General features: G+C 36.7%; 2 protein-coding genes across 2 annotated transcripts; one reads left to right on the top strand and one right to left on the bottom strand.

The window, feature by feature from the left end:
* The first annotated feature begins 5,495 nt into the window (after positions 1–5,495).
* On the top strand, positions 5,496–6,455 carry LOC140514625 (olfactory receptor 4F3/4F16/4F29-like). The gene has a single exon (XM_072625126.1). It carries the CDS (start codon positions 5,496–5,498, stop codon positions 6,453–6,455), a length of 960 nt encoding a protein of 319 aa, XP_072481227.1.
* Positions 6,456–12,603: 6,148 nt separating this feature from the next.
* LOC140514517 (olfactory receptor 4F3/4F16/4F29-like) lies at positions 12,604–13,542 on the bottom strand. The gene has a single exon (XM_072624968.1). The coding sequence runs from the start codon at positions 13,540–13,542 to the stop codon at positions 12,604–12,606; it is 939 nt and encodes a 312-aa protein (XP_072481069.1).
* Positions 13,543–20,121: the final 6,579 nt, after the last annotated feature.

Raw genomic sequence — 20,121 nt, 5'->3', positions numbered from 1 at the left:
ATTTACTGAATTATTAAATTAATTTTTTGAATTAAAACCATTATGATCATGTGTGTGATAATATGATTTCATCAACCACCACACCACTATAAGCAAATCTCAATATGTACAAGCTGTTAAAATACTGTTTTGCTGAAATTTCCCTGTTCCTGCTGGCCCATGATATTGCACATATTTTTCAACTATGTGGATGATACTGATCACCCAACTACAAGCTAACTAATGATCTAGGTTAAAAGGGAGGAATGCTGCTGGTTTCCCTGGCTGAAGATTTATGTCAAAGTTTTGTGTTGCCTCTCATGCCTTTCTTTTAGCCTGCAGAAGAGAGATTAATCCTCATAAACCCATCATAGGATCAGATTTAATTTCAAGAATTGGTGATCCTGAATCTATTTACTTGACTCGTTGTTACTGGACTAAATGTGTACTGGTTTACGACTTTGCTTTTTAGACTAATTGCCTATCATCAGGTTTTTATTCTTGTGCCTTTCTTTCTCACACAAGTAGAGTGCAAGGAAACAAAATCTGGCTTTTTGAGTCCTGTGGTTATTTGATATCCAATTATTGGATATGTTTTATTCTACATGAATTTTAAATGAACATGAAGTGTCACTCAGTATTTGCTATTACCAACTAATTTTTTCCATATTTTGATTTATTTACTCATTTTCCGTATAATAATACTGCCAACCCCAATACTACCAGTATCGGTACCACTACCTCTAGCATCAGTACTACCAATAACAATACAATAATGCCAAATAAAAATACAATAACAGTCAGTGTTGCCAACACCACCAATATCAGTATTACCAACATGGCCAGAAGCAGCACAACCAATACCACAAACATTGCTCTTGCTGTTGTTGTTTGCCCTTTGTTCTCAGAAGATCATGACATTGGGCATCAGGAGGATGGTGTCATGACTGGCAAGTGAATTGGATTTAAGGGAGGCAGGGCTGCATAAAGTTGTCAGCCTTACTGTCTCTTCCAGAACCATCTGGGTCCAGTGGTAAGATAAAGATGAGGATAACTAGAGATGACCCTTGCCACAAACATAAACACCACTATGGCACTATGGCACCATCTCTGGTACCATTAAGATATAGTGTAGACTTGTGGCCTCAAAGTGAGAAAAATTAGGCTTCAGACCCTGCTTCTGAAACATTCCAACACGTACTCTGACCCTAAGACAAGTCCTTTAACCTCTCAGGGAAGCTTGAAATTTTCTAAGACTTTAAGTTAAGGACAAGGTGCCAATCTGCATTGGAAGTTTTCTCATTGGGAATTCTCTATGCCAATGAAATCACAGATGCAGCCCCATCCCAACAATAGTAATGGTTGAAAGTTTTGCAGTGCTTTCTAATTTGCACAATGTTAAATGTACATGATTTTCTCATTTGAAGCAACTTGGAAGCTAACTTTTAGAATTCAACCCATTTTTAAGTTGGGGACTGGCTGTAATGCACTGGAGATCATTCCCCTGACTTGACCAAAATCATCTTACTCATCTTTCAGCATCAACAAATCAACTGTTTTGCTTCCAATTTATTTAGGGTGGATTATCTTAAGAGTAAATTGGGATTTATGTGGACTCCACATTCTGAACCTGTTTTTTTTTAAGCTAAAACATCCATGTAGTTTCTTTTCCCATTTTTCTGATTAAATTGTGTAGGACACACACCAGATTTCTGGAAATTGTGTAATTGTCAATACATTTCTGAAATTGCATTTTAAAAAAATGTTTTCTACAGATTATTCCATATTCATATCAATGAATAAAAATCACTAAATTGATGAAGAAAATCATAAAAGGCTTCTAAAAAAACGTTCTCTTCTCTTTATTAATGTCCTCTTTTTTGGTTACTCTGGGAAAACTAACAATTCTAGGAGATCATTTATTTGCCACATGTGTTCAGGGTGGCAGTCTCAAATTTCTGTAGCATCATTTGGTCACTGCCGTTCAAAACTACTAATTAGCTGCCTTTCTTAATACAGTGAACTTTTATATGGTGGGAAATGACATTACATGGGAGGAAATTGAAATATTTGGGGTCTTTGAGAATAGCACTTGTTCAGATGTTTTTAAAAGACACATTTCATCATATATGATAGGTTGCACTAGATGGCCTCTTAAGTTCCTTTCAAATCTTATATTCTGTGATTTTGTGATATTTTCACCACTGCTTATCTCAATTAGTCATGTCTATCTTGCTAGACACCTACTTATTGAAGCTCATTTCACACCAGATGAATTTCCTCTCATTTTGACCAGGGCACTAAATTGCCCAGCTCCCAGGAGCCACCTCTGTTCACTTTCTCTCCTTTTCCTTTCATTACTTAGGAACCCTTCTAGTATTTTTTCCTTTGGGAAAACCACCATTATTCTATGGCATGATTCCCAGGTCAAGTAAATCCCAGACTGGCTATTCCCCAATCTCAGTAACATCACTTGATCACTAACATTGACTGATTATTACCATCAGGAAAAAGTTACACAGAGTCTTTTGTTTTGGAAGATACTTTACTGTAAGAGACAACTTTAAACTCTCTGAGATCCTTAGACCTCTGAATATATTATTGATTTACTCTTTCACAGAACAGGTGAGAAAGCTACCGTTACCATTTCTGTGAGCCTTTCCCCCTCATACGACTCTTTATTCTTCTCCATAATCTGCACTTTATTTATAATTCTATTGACCTTTTCTTTTCTCCTCAGTTTCTACTTCCATTCATTCATTCAGTCCATCAAGTAACACATATTTATTGAAGTTGTCTGCTAGACTTTAGGGGAGATAAAGAGAGGACTAAAACATTGTCTCAAACCTCACGGTTATAGTCACAAGGTATATGGTGAGTCAATGTTAAGCTTAATTTTCTATCTTCCTGAGTTTGGGGATATAAATGAATAGGACCTTATATCTGAAGACATAGGACCTGTATTCAAATATCTACTACTGTAGAGTTCAAATCTTAACCCTGTTTTAACTGTGTGACCTTCAAGTCATTAACTTCTTTGCATCTCAAGTTCCTCATCTGTAAAATGAGGGAGTTGCATTAAATGATCTAAAAAATCCCTTCCATACCTAAATTGTATGATGTTTTCCCATGGTATACTATTTTTTTGTCCCCACCATATGCACTTTTCCCCTCATCTCCTTCTGATACCATTTCTTTTCTTTTTTCTTTTTCTCCTTCTACCTTTTCCTCCTAATTTTCATCTCTTCTTATTCCCTACCTTGGGACTTCATCTCCTACTCAATGTTCCTTGTTTCTCTTGATCTCTGTATTCAAATGCCTCAGTCCCATAGCTTCTATTCTGTAGTCATCATTCTTTTTGAACTCCTAAATCAGACTTCCAGGTTTACTTTTTTTTGAGTTCTCCTGTTTTACCTCGTCTGGGCCACTTTTTCCCCTGGTGATTGTACCTGACTCCATCCTGGGGCTAGTATTGGCCATTTCTGCTCCATCCAACTTTTGCAAAGGTGTAGAGAGTAAATACTTGCATTTACCTGCTCACCTTGGAAATTAATCCAACACACATTTTATGCCAAACACGTATCTATAAAATTTGACTATCTTTCCAAATGGGAAAAACAGGATTGTTTCAGCAACAGCAGATTAGAGAGGGATAGTTCAAATGGAAAGAAAAAAATTACAGGAGTTGAGGAATCATTTATACGCACTGAATTTAATATTATCCTAGTATGTGGCAGATACATGGAGTAAATACTTATTTAAACTTCCTTCAACATCTCTAAGTCTTAGCATCATTGTAGCAAACAAGGACATACTAAATGCCTTTCTGTGTCAAGTATGTTAAAAGGGTATAGTTTCTATCATATAGTATTGGATCTTATACATAAAACTGAAAAATTAATATAGCAGATTACAGAATATGTAAATTTATAAAAAATATAAATTTATATAAACCATAAGTATAATATACTATATTAAACATAAAACTTAGATTGTATAAATATTATATAATTTTACATAAATATAAATCTGTATATAATACATTATACACACATCTATACATGTGTATGTGGACATATATATATATAAATTCTGAAATACATAAAATAAGCAGATAGAGAGGCCAAGGCTTAACTTACATTCAAAGGACCTGACGCTGAAACATACTTGTGTCATCATGGGTAAGTCACCTAAGTTTTTCTTCTTTGTAAAATGGGACAAAAATACTTGTACTTCTTTCCTCCCAGGGGCATTGTAAGGAAGGCACTTATAAAGGCTTAAGTACTATACAGATGCCAGCAATTATATCTACAAGAATAAAAATTTTAATAAAATTTTATGTAATTTATAAAACATTTATCATAAAAAAGCTCTTAATGGGTAGAGCAGTGATTCCTTTCTTAATTTTGTAGATAAAAAAAAATAGAGGGAAAGAGGAGTTAATTTACTTGCTTAAGGCTTCCCAGCTAAGGTCACATAATTACTTACATAGGGTCACATAATGACTGAATTAAGATTTAAACATTGTTATTCTGACACCAGGTCTACCATATTCCCCCCTGCACCACAGCTACACTAATATGCATTGTAAAAGAACTCACATTTAAAAAGTAAACATAGTGAAAAGCCTTTTAATGTCCATTTAAGAGTAGAACTAGTCCATATCATAAGCTAAATACATTGTTAGGTTTTGATTAGTAACCTCTATGAACCTGTTTTCATAGATTTAAGATGATGTCTAGTTTCCAAGTTTTCTTTCAACTCTAAAATCTCATGAGTTCTATAAATATATGAAACTAAATTTAGGTCATGTATATCTAAGTTCATGAATTAGTCATTGTAAAATAATTATCAGAGTAGCATACATGAATATAAAGATAAATTTATACTTTCTATGGAAATGAGTTTGTTGAGAAGTACTGGCAGGAGATGACAGATGTAGCAATGCCTAGTGCCAGGAAAAAGCTAATTGAGTACCAATGGTGATGCTTAATGAAAGTTGGGTTGTTGTTGTTGTTGTGTTGATTCTTTATTTTCAAAGAAGACCATGCCATCAGAGAAATGATGACATGACTTGACTTTGACTTTGATTTGAGTGGGAGAGGACTATGCAAGGTCACCAACCTCACTTTCTCCTCCTGAGTCATCTGGATCCAGTGACCAGATATTCATCAGTATGACTGGAGATGGCCCGGGATGCAATGGGAGATCTTGGCTTTTTTAGGCTAAGGCCTTTTGAGGTATTCACTTAGAGGGAGGCAACATCCATTCAGAGAATAGGCCTCTTTAAGAAGTAGTCAAGGGTTGGCCCCTTCAGTGAGAAAAAGAAAAAAAATGACTAAATCAAGCTGAGAAGGAAAGAGAAACAGTTGTTGTTCACAGTCGTATTGTGAGGCAATAATTATGAATGCACATGCACTTCTCTTAGACTCTCCCAATAACCTCTCTTTTTCTGATCCTTTTTTCATTCTTTTCCTTTTTAGGTTACATTAGAATTAGTTACACTGATTTAAACAATGGGTGTAGGAAATCAATCTATGGTTTCTGAGTTTGTATTGATGGGACTCACCAATTCTTGGATGATGCAACTTATTCTCTTTGTATTTTCTTCTGTGTTCTGTTTGGCGAGTATACTGGGGAACACCCTGATTGTGCTCACAGTGGCCTCTGACTCTCACTTACAATCCCCCATGTACTTCCTGCTGGCCCATCTCTCCTTCATTGACATAATTGATTCCTGCATTGCAACTCCTAGGATGATTAATGACCTTTTTAAGAAGGAGAAACTCATATCTTTTGAAGGCTGTGTTTCTCAGATCTTCTTTATTCATGCTGTTGGAGCTACTGAAATGGTGCTTCTCATAGCCATGGCCTTTGACCGCTACATAGCAATATGTAAGCCTCTCCACTACCTGACTATTATGAACCTAAGAGTGTGCATTTTTATTCTAGTAACTTCTTGGACAATTGGAATCACTCATTCCTTCCTCCAGTTGGCCTTTGTGATAAAGTTGCCCTTCTGTGGCCCTAACAAATTGGACAGCTTTTACTGTGACCTTCCTTGGTTCATTCGACTTGCCTGCACAGACACTTACAGACTGCAGTTCCTGATCACTGCCAATAGTGGGTTCATCTCTCTGGGAGCCTTCTTCATTTTGGTCATTTCCTACATTGTCATCCTGATCACTGTTCGGCAGCACTCTTCTGGGGGTTCATCCAAGGCCCTCTCTACACTGTCAGCTCACATCTCTGTAGTAATCTTGTTCTTTGGCCCATGTATTTTTGTCTATGTGTGGCCATTTCCCACATTTCCAGTGGACAAGTATCTTGCCCTTTTTGACTCAATTATCACTCCCTTTCTGAACCCTACCATCTACACATTAAGAAACAAAGAGATGAAGATGGCAATAAAAAAACTATGGAATCTCATCAGATCAAGGCTCATCATACTCTTTAAGTTCCAAAGAATCTCCTAAACACTTTGCTTGAATTACAAAGGGTATTACAGTTTTTTGTTTGTTTGTTTTTTGTTTTGCCTTGGGCTAACTGTAACTGAGATGTGAAATCCTGCCTACAGTATTTAACTTTAATGCATAGAACACACCACCCTTTTTGAGACTATGAATTGTGTACACCAAGACAACATAAGACATTTCTTAATTTCTTTATGGTGTGATTAGCACTGGCACTCAGCTCTCTACTTTGCCAACATCTGAGCACCAGATCGAATCCCTTTCTGTAACGCCAAGATAAATGACTAATAAAATTCCTTGACCTCCCATCTATAGTGCCAAATAGAGACTTCTGATTGACATTGGATATGCTCATTGTGAAGAATTTATAATTAAGTCTTAGTGTAATAAGCTACACTTGAAGATGATTCTTCTGATCTGAGAGATTAAGCAATATTTCTCATTATATTTATCACAATCATTTTATAAGATCACAGAATCTTAGATTTAAAGCTAGAAGGGATCTTAGGTTAATTAGTCTGATGCCTTCAATCTACAGATGAGGAAATCATAGCCTAGAGAGGTTAAAACACTTGCCTAAAGTCACATAAGAATTGAGTAACAGAGCCAGGATTGAATTCAGATCCTGTAACTCCAAATCCAGCGTTATGCTTTGCTAGTTGTACTTTCCTAAGAGTGTCTGCCCCTGTGGGTCAACATTCTTCTAAAATAGTAAGTCTTTGGATACAAACATTCTTTCCATTAATCCTTGGAAATCTGGACTGGGCAAGTATTTGTTTTCTTTTTTCTCATTAACTCTATAATGCTCAAGCATCTTTCCCACTCATTTGTATTTTAATAAACAATTTCTCCTTGTTACTCAATCTCTCTGTTCAATGAGGATTTTTGAATCCTTAGTGAGAATACTTGGATCTTCTCCATTCCTGTGTCACTTTTTCTTCCTTTCTTATACCTAGCATAATCTGTTTATCTCTGAATAGAAGTTATTCTTTTTTTGTGGCATGTTTTTGTTTTAGTTAATTAATTAATTTTTAATTTTGAACATTCATTTCCACAAAATTTTGATTTCCAAATTTTCTCCCCATCTCTTCCCTCCCCCCACCCCAAGGTAATATGTATTCTGATTACCCCTTCCTCCAATGTGTCCTCCCTTCTCTCCTCTCCCTCCTTGTTCTCCTATCCCCTTCCCTTCTATTTTCCTGTAGGGCAAGATAGATATCGATACCCTATTGCCTGTATATCTGATTTCTCACTTACATGTAAAAACAATTTCTAACATTTGTTTTCAAAACTTTAAGTTCTACATTCTCTCCTTTCCTCCCTACACACCCACCCTCAATGAGAAGGCAAGCAATTTGATGTAAGTTATGCATGTGTAGTCATGTAGAACACTTCCATAATAGTCATGTTATTAAAGACTAACTATATTTCCCTCCATCTTATTCCCCCACCATTTATTCTATTCTCTCCTTTGCCCCTGTCCCACAGTTTTAAAACACATTCCAGCAAAACACTGGATCTATCTCAGATGACTGTGGCGAGGAGGGAAGGATGAGGAGAGTAAGAGACTTTGGTTAGAGACTGAGTGTGTGGAGAATCAAGGTTTTGGCTCCATCTGTAAAAGTTTCTATGTATGTACCCCACTTTCATTGATTTGTGTTGAGCAGATGCCCCAGAGGAAAGAGAAGACAGTGAGAGAATCCTGGGGAAAGTCTGCTGGCTCATGCAGAGTGATGGTACCCTCTAAACAGTATCCCAAAAGGGTATTCTGGCTGAGCCATGTTTCTCTGCTCTGCCCATTGGAGGAACCCAGTCTGCAGTCTGATGTTTCTGAGTGTGCTTTTTTTTTGCATTGTTGTCACTAATCCTCCTGTTCTCAATCTTCAGTCCATCACCTCTCTATTGGGAAGTACACATTAGCCTCAGGCATCTTCCAGTTTTGGCAGGAGGCAAATTTGAGATTAGTTATTGTTCCCAGTCAGGGAACCAACATGTTGGGGTTCGAGGTGCTTGGTATCACAAAATGCTAATACACCAGGTCCTGCTTGAATGAATTCGACTCAAGTCTTCTTTCAGTCAAAGAAAAGCCAAGTTTCTATTAAAGATTCTCCATATTTGATTGATCCTTAAAAAGCTTTGACATTAGTGATGCTTGTATTATCAAGTGGGTCAGATACAATCTGAGTTAGATTAAATGTAAGATAGATTGAATCTGAGCCTGGAAGTTGTTCTTTTGGAAAATAACTACTTGAAAGAAAAGATTAAAGTATTTTCTTTCTTAGAAAAAACAGTGGAAAAAGCTTCTTTGCAAGGCAGGGGAGATTTTTTAAAGGGCTGTAAGGAATTTAATTCATGAAAGTCTCATTGCCTAAACTGTATACTGAAAAAATCAGAGAATGTAACAGAAATCAATTAATGTAAGATGTGAGGGAATAACTTTAACTTAAAAAGAAAGATTGGATGTTAATAGTGTTTGGAAAACAGAAGTAAAACATGATAGAGCATGAGACACTAGAGGGTGCCAGTTGGAAGAACCAATATAAGGGTTTTTCTTGTTTTATTCAAATGAAGAAGAGTTCATAATAATAGTTGGGAAAAATAAAACATTAAAAATAGAATGTCTAGAATTATTGCGATATAATGGAGAACTCTAGGATGATAATCTTGTAATTCAAGCTCTGAACAGAGATTTGGAAGCAACAATGTGCAGGAATTAAAAAAATAATTCAGGGTTTCTGAGATAATTCAATTTAAGGTGTTTGAAAAAAAACCTGAAAGAATTAAGAGCTTGAAAAGTATGATGGTAGAGGAAAAGGAGAAATGAAATTCAGTATTGGGAAGAAAAGGATAGAGAAATTATGAACTCTTGATTCAAAACCTTCTACCATATATCTAATATGCCAATATTAGTCAGACAAGCAAAGAATTGAGGCTACCAGAATTTCTTTCATATAAAATGGAATCAATGAAAGGACAAAGATCAATGGGAAGGATACTTCATTTGCATAGAAAGAAGCTGGATACCCAGATGGAGTCATAGAAGAATTAACTTCTTTTAAATTCAGCCTATTCCCAAAGGGAAAAAAAAGAAATCACCCACCAGCTTAATAGAGAGCACTGTGAGTTAATTTCTTGTTAAGAAATGAAATGAAATGAAAAGAAATCTGCCTCTGACTGTTCTATGATCTCATCAGTTCCATCATCAGTTCTTATCAATGGGGCAGAGGGAAGTGACCTTTACTATGCAGCTTCTGATGTTAATTGGGTCATGGAGTAAAGGGCAGGTGAACTGGGATAGAGTATCCCTGGGATACCCATGGATAGAGTATCACCTGCCATTCTCTCATGTTGTGGGTAATGGGAATAGTGCTCATTCTGTCTTCAAGTTTCTTTTTCCCAGGAGCCTCCAAACATGTCATTATGTGGTGAACTCTGCCCTACTCAAATGTTTTGTGATCACAACACAGGTGCTGCATATTTGTATGTATACAGATTGTTTTCTTGATGGCATGTAAGCTCCTTGAGGGCAGGGACTCTTTTGGTTTTCTCTTTGTATCCCTAGCACTTCACATAGTAAGTGCTTAATAAGTGCTAGTTGATTGATTCTCCTATGCTGAGTGTATGTATGTGTATGTATCCTTCATTGCTGAAGAAGACCATGTCATCAGAGAAATAATGACACGACTTGCACTTGACTTTGTTTTGAGTGAGGGAGGGCTGTGCAGATCACCAGCCTCATTTCTCCTCCAGAGCCATCTGAATCCAGTGACAAGATATTCATCAGGATGACTGGAGATGACCCAGGATGAGGGAATTGAGGTTAAGTGACTTGCCCAAGGTCACGCAGCTAGTGAGTGTCAAGTGTCTGAGGTGACTTCTGCACTGGTGCTCTATCCACTGAGCCACCTAGCTGTCCCCGATTCTGAGTACTATGTGATTGATTGATCATGCTACTTGATCCTCTGTCTTTGAGGGTCTATTTATTGGTTTTCTGTGAGTTGCCTTCTCTTTTGTGGTTGTTTTGAATGATGGAGGACTTGTATTATTTACTGTTCTTTCTTTGTTTTGTTTCCATTTTTATTGATATCTTTTGTTTTGACATTACCTTCATTTCTGAAGGTATGCCTTCCCCCTCCCCTAGGTGGCATAATGGATACAGCATTAGACTTGAATTCAGGAAGACCTGAGTTAAAATACTGTCTTAGATATTTTCTGGCTGTGTGATTTTGGGCATTACTTAACCTATCTCAGCCTCAGTTGCCTCATTTACAAACTGTGAAAAAAAATTGTGATAGCACCTGCTTTCCATAAATTTTATGAAGATATAATGAAATGGCACATGCAAAATGATTTATACACTTTAAAATATATGATGGCTTTTATTATCATTAAATATTATTACTCCAGCAAATTGCCCGATAATAAGGAACACAGAGAAAAAAAGCGTTTGAACAAAGTAATAAATCAAATAAGTTGGATGGCCTATGTCATGCTTCATGTCTGTTGTTCCCTACTTTTGTCCTCTAAGATGTTAGTACCAATACCCTCTTCCCACAAAAGAGAACTGTTTTAACCATGGATAAAAGTATTACAGATTATGGCATTCCAGAAGCATTCCATTACATTTATAGGCTGTAATACGGTACACAGGTTGGTGTATTCTGACTGGAACAGCTATCTGCCTCAGTAATTTAGACGTACTCCCTGCCAAGCTATGGGAACAATTATAGATATAAAAGATCTTAGAGATCATACAGTTAAAAACCAGAGACAGTGTAGAGTAGTGGATAGAGTTCTGAACTTGGAGTCTTGGGTTCAAATCCTACCTCAGACAATTTGGGATCATGTATAAATCTGTTCTATTCAGGAGGGATTTCACAAAGTAAATAGGTTTTCAATTTAACTCTGGAAGATGAGCTGGATTCTGGTAGAGATGGAAGAGAAGGCAGTCCAAGAAAAGAAACGATGTAAGCAAAAGTAAAGAGGTAAAAAAAAAAAAAAAACCAGAACTATTTTATGGGACATTGGAGTTTTAGGAAATGAATTTTTGAATCACCTTTTCAGCCTGAGTTGGTCTTCATATTGTGTTGACTTTCACTTATCTATTCCACAGGGTTGCTTTAAACTGCCTAAAGTGAAGGGTATTATTTAGCTTCACTGACAATAAAGACTGAATTTATAATTGATTTCTTTAACCTTTTCTTCCAGGTACTGAATTCTATTTTTTCCTTGACATCCACCACAAAACTACTTATTCACTTGACAAATGACCTTGTTTTTTTTTTCCTCTGTTTTAGAGAAGTCCTTGGAACTGAACTACCCAAGAGTTGATTATTTTCCTACTGCCTATTGTTAACTCAGTTACTATACAATACCTAAATTGTGACAGCATTGTTCTGTAGTTAAGGTAGCTAGGTGGCACAGTGGATAACTGAGCTTTGACACATCTTCATGAGTTCAAATCTGGCCTCAGACATTTACAAGTTATGTGACCCTAGACAAGTCACTTAACCCTGTCTGTTGTACTTCCTCATCTTTAAAATGAGCTGGAGAAGGAAATGGCAAACCACTCCATTATCTTTACCAAGAAAACCCCAAAATGGGGTCATGAAGAATCAGAAATGACTGAATAAAAACATCCTGCAGTTTTCCATCTTCTCTCAACAGTTTCTGACCAGTATTTCTTTAAAAAATTGACTTTTTCCCATTCTCTATTTCAGCATCACCTGAATAAACAGATATCCTGTGTTAAACCACAAAGTGTAAGATCTTTCTGTCTCAAGTGCAGCTTTTACATTAGGGTTTATCATGTTCAGTGGAGTGTAAGCAACATGACCATATCCAGAGTTAATCAGAAGCCTCTATTTGGCACAAGAAAGGGTGAGGGATAGATGGGACATCACTTTTGCAAGCCCCTTGTATACAGACATTACAGAAAAAACAAACCCAATATTCTGTCTGCTAACCAGACACTGTCATAAAAGAAACACCAGAGAGAGATTAAAGATTGTCTAATGCTGTTTTGGTACATGACTTTCATAGCCTTAAAAAGCTTGATGGGTTCTATATAATTAGATTTTAACACTGCGGTAAAGGATCTTAATTGTTGCCAATCCAAGGCTAAAATCTTCATTCTTTTCTTCCAAAGAATTTAAGACATAGTTGGGGATCTCATGAGCTGACCCCATAGTCTCTTCACTGATTGTTTCATCTCTTTGTTTCTTAATGTGTAGATGGTAGGGTTCAGAAAGGGAGTGATAACTGAGTCAAAAAGGGCAAGATATTTGTCCACTGGAAATGTGGGAAATGGCCACACATAGACAAAGATACATGGGCCAAAGAACAAGATCACTACAGAGATGTGAGCTGACAGTGTAGAGAGGGCCTTGGATGAACCCCCAGAAGAGTGCTGCCGAACAGTGATCAGGATGACAATGTAGGAAATGATCAAAATGAAGAAGGCTCCCAGAGAGATGAACCCACTATTGGCAGTGATCAGGAACTGCAGTCTGTAAGTGTCTGTGCAGGCAAGTCGAATGAACCAAGGAAGGTCACAGTAAAAGCTGTCCAATTTGTTAGGGCCACAGAAAGGCAACTTTATCACAAAGGCCAATTGGAAGAAGGAGTGAGAAATTCCAATTGTCCAGGAAATTACCACAATAGAAATGCACACTCTTAGGTTCATAATAGTCAGGTAGTGGAGAGGCTTACATATAGCTATATAGAGGTCAAATGCCATGGCTATGAGAAGTACCATTTCAGTAGCTCCAACAGCATGAATAAAGAAGATCTGAGAAACACAGCCTTCAAAGGAAATTAATTTATGCTTCTTGAAAAGGTCACTAATCATCTTGGGGTTCACCATGCAGGAATCAATCATATCAATGAAGGAGAGGTGGACCAGCAGGAAGTACATGGGGGATTGTAATTGAGAGTTAGAGGCCACTGTGAGCACAATCAGGGTGTTCCCTAGGAGACTCGCCAAACAGAACACAGAGGCAAATACAAAGAGAAAAATTTGCATCACCCAAGAATTGGTGAGTCCCTTAAACACAAACTTAGTGACTACAGATTGATTTGTTTCATCCATTGGATCAACATAGCCAGCCCTGAAGCTGCCTAAGGCAATCAGAAAAAGATAGGCAGTGAGTGGGAATTCTGAATGTCAGCTTCTTATACTTTGGAAAGCATTTATTTATTTACATTTGGAGATTGCCAAGTATTTGTCAACACAGTGTGCATCAGAGATCAGTAATGGCAATGACCCAGTAGCCCATATTATAATACCTACCACCATCTGACCATGCTCCTCATCAAACTCAGTACCACCTGACCAGAGAAACATCCCAGTTTGTTTCTGTTACTTTGGCAATTTATGTAGAAATGCATTTTCATAATATAACTTATTAATTCAAAGACTTAGCTATATGGATGTATCTTAATTCACGGAGATCTGAGATCCAATCTGATTTTTGATATTTCTTAGCTGCATGAGCTTGGACAAGTCACTTAACCACTTCTATGCCTTTGTTTTCTCAATTGACAATGGGGATTATAATAGTATCTATGTCACAAGGTCATTGTAATGATCAAATGTGATATTTGTAAAGTGCTTGGCATAGAACCTGGCACAGAGTAGGCACTTAATAAATGGTTATTTCCTTTCCTGCTTCCCCTTTTAATGTTGCCAAATATATTTCCATATGTTGATAGAATTTTAGAGTTGAAAGAGATCTTTGAGACAAGATCTAGTCCAATTCCCTCAATTTACAGTTGAAAAAACTGAGATTCACAGAAGTTACCACACAAAACCTTTATATAATTTACTGAGCCTATAGTATATTTAGTCATGCTCTTAAGTGTATATTGCAAAGGAGTTCCAACATATTTTCTATTTAAATTTGTGTTCACTGGAGTCTGAATGCAGATCAAAGTATCCAATCTTTCACTTTCAGTATTTTTTCATCTTTTTAAAAATTTTGTCTGTTTCTTCTTTCATAACACAACTAATATAGAAATATATTTTACATGATTGCATATATATAGCCTCTGAAAATTGCTTACTATCTTAGGGAGGGGGAAGCTGAGGGAAGGAGGGAGAAAATTTAGAACTAAAACTTTTTAAAAATGAATGTTAAAAATTGTCTTTACATGTGATTGGAAAAAATAAAATATTTTAAAAAATTTATGATCATGATTAGCATTTGCTAAGGCAGTTACAGTAGGGGAAAGAAATCAGATTTGGAGTTTAACATCTGGGGTTCAAATCCTTCTATTACCATTTATTTGTCCTCTGACCTCAGCAAGTCATTACTTATATGCCACGATTTCTTTTTGTTTGAAATCAGAATGATAGAATATAAAAATAGAAAACCCTAAAACTCAGCACGATGAAACAATAAAACATACTCATATTTAAATGGTCAGCTCAGCTGTGCACCCATGTCCAACTGAACTCAGAACACATTAAGGGCTTTCAAGCCTATTAGGAAAGTTTTTCCCCAATCTGCATATTGCCTGTCTAATTTGCTGTTGATGAAATAAAATAATTAAAACTTCTATCTTTGACAATCGCCCCCGCTCCTGGGCACTTTCTTTTGGTGTCAATTATTTATGAGAGTCAATTTCCAAGCTAAGGAGTGAATGCCATTGTTCCCTGTGTCCTTATCTTTCCAAAACCTTTGTGTAATTTGATGGGGTGGGAGTTGTGAATACACCATCATTCAATGTGCACTCTCAGTATGGAATTAGGTGCAATCACAAGAAATAATGGACCAGTTCAAGAAAGGCAAAAGTTAGAAGTTTGGAAATTCGAACGGAATCAATACAAGAAACACAGATCATGGATGGAAGACCAGAGAGAAACCTTAAATGTGGGAGGAAAGGGAAACAAAGTAAGGAAAGGGGAAATATGAAAACTGAGAGGAAGAGTCAGAATGAGAAAAAAATGAAAAGGAGTTAAAGGAGGAGGGCATGTTGAGGGAACATGGAGAAAAAGGTTCTAGTGACCTAGAAAGCAGAGTATCACAAGATTAAGGATTGGAAGAGACATTAAAATCAATCAATAAGCATTTATTAAACTTCTATTATGTGCCAGGAATTGTGCCAAGAAGTGTATATCATGCAGTAAGTGCTTAAGAAATGTATATTTCAATTCCACATTTTGTAGATGAAAAAATTGTGACGCAGAGAGACAAAACGATTTGTTTGAAGTCTCCAGGGGTAGTAAGTGCTAGAATTAAGATTTAAATTCAGACCAAATCCAGGGCCCTTTTCACCATATCCCAAAACTCAAGAAGATGGAAATGAAGACAATCCTGCTGTTTCAGTGGAAGCATTTGAGGAACTGATTCTGAAGCTAAAAACCTAGTCTAAGGGCAAGACAATTTTCAGAATATATTTCAGTTAGATTTAGGTATCTTATAACCAGTTTTTCACTATTCCATGAACAATTAAATTGCAACCAAGAAGAGCAAGAGAAAGATAATGAAATCTTCTGAATTTCTGTAGAACACACTATCTGTATCACTTAAGCATTTGATACTTAGCACATTTCCTCATTTTTTTCAGTTCTTTTTGCAGATACTAGATGCATACTCCTTGTTATCACAAGCAGTATGCAAGTTATTTGAGGACTTGGACTCAGTTTTATGCATATTTTTAATCACCCACAGTGGCAAGTATAGCTGTTTTGTTTATTAAGGATACTCAAATGATATTTGCTAATTGATGGCTTAAATGACTGAATAGAAATGGAGACAGACGTAAAGAAAAGGGGAAAATTATATAGAATTTTAAACCCAGTAGAAATTATAGAGAGGAAGAAATAGCCATGCATTTAGAAAGGGTTCATAGAGGTAATAATGATATCTATCTCACCTGTTCTTGATAAAGTTTAAATCAGAGAAATATTCATGAGTCTGAGTAAGTCAGAAAATCTGAACCTTCTGTCATATACTATAATACTCAAGGCAGTAGAAGGACTTCTGTGTGGTTTTTCTCTATTAGGAGAGGCAGAAAATGAGTAAAATAATTTTAGTGATCAAATGATCTTGCTGAGATTTGGAAATAGCCAGTATGGGATTAGTTTGACCTGGTAATTGTGTTATAGAGTAATGGCAATTTTCCCAGAGGTAAAAATGTTCAGGGTTGCTAGGTAATGAAAGGAAAAGGAGACAGGATGGAGAAATGTGACCCTTGAGACCTGCACGATTTAGTACTCTGATTAAGGTGAAAGTAGTTAATCTGTTGTAAAATATGCACCTATAAATATGTAACCTAGATAATATATTTGACTGATTGAGATTGGGGTTGTGTAACAGAATGTGCACCTTACAATGATCACAGGGGATCAGAGGATCATAGAACTGGAAAGGTACCCACAAGATCATCTAGTTGAACCATATCATTTTAAGATGATGAAACTGAGGCCCAGAGAAGTGAGATGACTTGCTCAAGGTTATAATGGTGATAAGGCACAGAGCCAGGGTGCAGTTTCTGACTCCAAATCTGTCACTCTTTGTACTGCACTGTCTTCTATCTAATCCATACAGATGCAAATATCTCCTTGGAAACATCTCTGACAAGCTGTCATCTGACCTTGACTTAAAAACATCTAGTGATTGGAAACCCACTGGCTCCTGAGGCAACCCTATTTTACTTTCAGACTCATGTGAAAATGTACTTTTTTACATTGAGATTAAATCTTGTATTCACCAGCTTCCACTCATTGCTTCTAGTCATACTTCTTGGGGAAAGTACAAGCCATTGCAGCTCTTCAAATACTTGAAGACTATTATCTCTCTTTATTTATTTTTTCCTTTAAATTAAACACCACACTGTCTTTTCCTCCCTCTTTTACACTGGCTGCAGCTTGCCTAGATCCTTCCTTTCTGAGATGTGGGGTGCAAACATGAAGATGCCATTATGGATGTGGTCTGGTCAACACAGAGTTTTGTTCAGTTGTTTCAGTCATATTATTTGACTTTTTGTGACCACATTTGGCATTTTCTTTGCAAAGATACTAAAGTGATTTGTCATTTCCTTCTCCAGCTTATGCTGCAGATAAGAAAATTGAGGCAAACAAGGCTAAGTGACTTGCCCAGGGTGACTGAGGCCAGGTTTGAACTCAGTAAGATGAGTCTTCTTGCCTTCAGGCCTAGTTCTCTCTCCATTGTACCACCTAGTACAGAGTACAGAATTATTGCCACAGACTCTATGCCTTTAGGAATGAAGCTAGGCTACTCTCCAACATCTCTCTGTAATTCCTTTAGTCACTCTATACTTTTATTTATGTCTATTATGAGGTACCCCTTGTCCTCTAATATTAATTATAGGAAATGCCATTCTAGTTCTCTGGAAGGAACAATCAACTTCATTGTGGCTGGCTTTCAAAGTCAAACCATTAAGTGATGACAACATCAGACTACAGAAGGGCAATTTTTACCATAAAACCAACTTGGGAAGGGCATGGAAGAAACCAGTGATTCATGTTGCCATTTGGGTGCCATGTCCCTCCTGTAAAATGAATAATAATAGCTAACATTTTTATAGAGTCTAGGACATGCCAGTCAATGTCTGTCCTAAGCACTTTATAAATGTTATCTCATTTTATCCTCACTATAACCCTGGGAGGCAGATGCTATTGTTATTCCCATTTTACAAATGAGGAAAAGTTTAAGTAATTTGTTCTGGTCTATGTAACTAATAAGTTTTGGAAACTGGATTTGAACTCACTTTTTCTTGACTCCAAGACAAACACTCTAACCACTGTACTACCTAGTTGCCCTCTAGCTTTATTAAAAGGTCCAACTAAGGATTATTTGAATATTTCTTGAGGTGTAGTGAAAGACCACCAGATCTGAAGTTAGAAGACCTCAGTTCAAATAATATTCTGTCACTTAATACCTATGCTTTCTTAAGCAAAGCATCTGAGCCATGTTGGGCCTCAGTTTTCTCATCTGTAAAATGAGATGACTCAATTAAATGACCTTTAATATCCCTTCTACCTTCTAGTCTGTGATTTCTGATTCTATTATACTACCTGCTATGAATCCTATTATTTTGTTTCTCTGGCATTGCCTAGTTTTGAACACTATTTTTTTTTTTTTTAATAAAGAAGAGTGATAGATTTGGGGTCAGGAAGACTTCAGTTAATATTTGACCAGTTTCCTTATCTGTAAAAAGGGAATAAAAACACCTTCCTCACTGTGTTAGAAAAATCTCGTGAGTTATAAAGTACTTTGAAAACCTTATAAGTGCTGTATAATATATAACAAAAAGTACTCCATAAATGTAGAGTTTTCTCTCTGGGAGTTCCATATGAGCTTAGAGGCCCAGACTCTTGTCTCAATCAAAGTGAGCTATTATACACTATTTCAAAATTATCCTTCCATTTAGGGTTGAAGAGGCCATTTGGAGATCTCTAAAATAAGAATTCCTATTGATAACATTGTTTCAATTGCAAATTAATCTTTCAGCAATGTTGTTTTGATTTAGGTTCATATTTCTATTAATATAAGCCTACTCTTATTTTGTAAGTGGTGTACATTTGCCTCATCTTCAAATGCTTCTTTAAAGGGCAAATGGGCTAAGAAAATTTTTCTTTGCTTCTCTCCTGGGAATTTTGGGGCCATCTCTCTCAGGTGCCTGTTTCTATCTTTTTCTTTTCCTCTTCTGTATTGATGATGGTAGTGACAGACAAAGCCATCAACTGTCTTGGTGGACTCTACTTACTTGGATGTCTTTGGTAGCCTTTGAAATCACTTTGCAGTTCTGCAATAAACACTTTTTAAAAATCTGAAACTTCCTTATTTTTTCTACTTGGATTGGCCATTGTTAATTAGCATTACAAAAGAATTTCAAGGCAGTGTCTATGATTTTCCTTTAATTTGTTGTGAGCATGGTGGTATTCTCTCTGCCCCTTGCTGCCCCCCACATTGCTTTAAGGCCTGAATAGCTAATTCCAAGAAGGTAAAGAGAATGCGAAAAGGGTAATTTACCAAACATGTCATTCCCCAAGTGACCTGTTAACATTTTATCCCTTGGTTACCCTGTGAGATTCAACATGACTCTCCAAGACAATTCCCACCAAATACCAATATCCCATTGGCAAATGCTGTCCTTGGTAGCATCACTTTGGTCACCACTCTCCAGTGCTGCTCATTAGCTGCTTTTGCTACTATGGAAGCTTTTCCTGTAAGTTATTTTTTAAACTTCTAGGTAATTGTGTTGCTTGGGAGAAGACTGAGCTCTCTGAAGTTCTCTGACTCCCTCAAGATGCTACTACTTCATGTCCTGAGGGGTAAATTGCTTCTAAGAAACATTGTCATCACCTTCCCCTTCTGGTTACTCTCTCCTTTCTGGGCTTTTGAGATGATAGTCTTTCTTGCTTCTCCTCCTACTTGTCTGACCGCTCCTTTTTAGTTTCCTGTGCTGGATCACCAAGCACATCTGACAGATTAAGGTAACTAGGCAGAGTTGTGAGGATCAAATGAGATTTTTATCTCATGAGAGAGGATGAAATAAAATAATTTAAAAGTAATTTGCAAATCTTAAAGGATTAGCTAAATGTTTTTACTACTACTTCTACTACTGCTGCTACTTCTATTACTACTATTGCTGATGGTGCTACTGATGAAGGGCTGGAGAGATAGAGGAACCTCAAGAC

This window comes from Notamacropus eugenii, chromosome 7 (genome assembly GCF_028372415.1).
Source record: "Notamacropus eugenii isolate mMacEug1 chromosome 7, mMacEug1.pri_v2, whole genome shotgun sequence".
Lineage (NCBI taxonomy): Eukaryota > Metazoa > Chordata > Mammalia > Diprotodontia > Macropodidae > Notamacropus > Notamacropus eugenii.
Note: the sequence above shows the minus strand (reverse complement) of the source record. Positions and strands in the feature narration are given on the sequence as shown.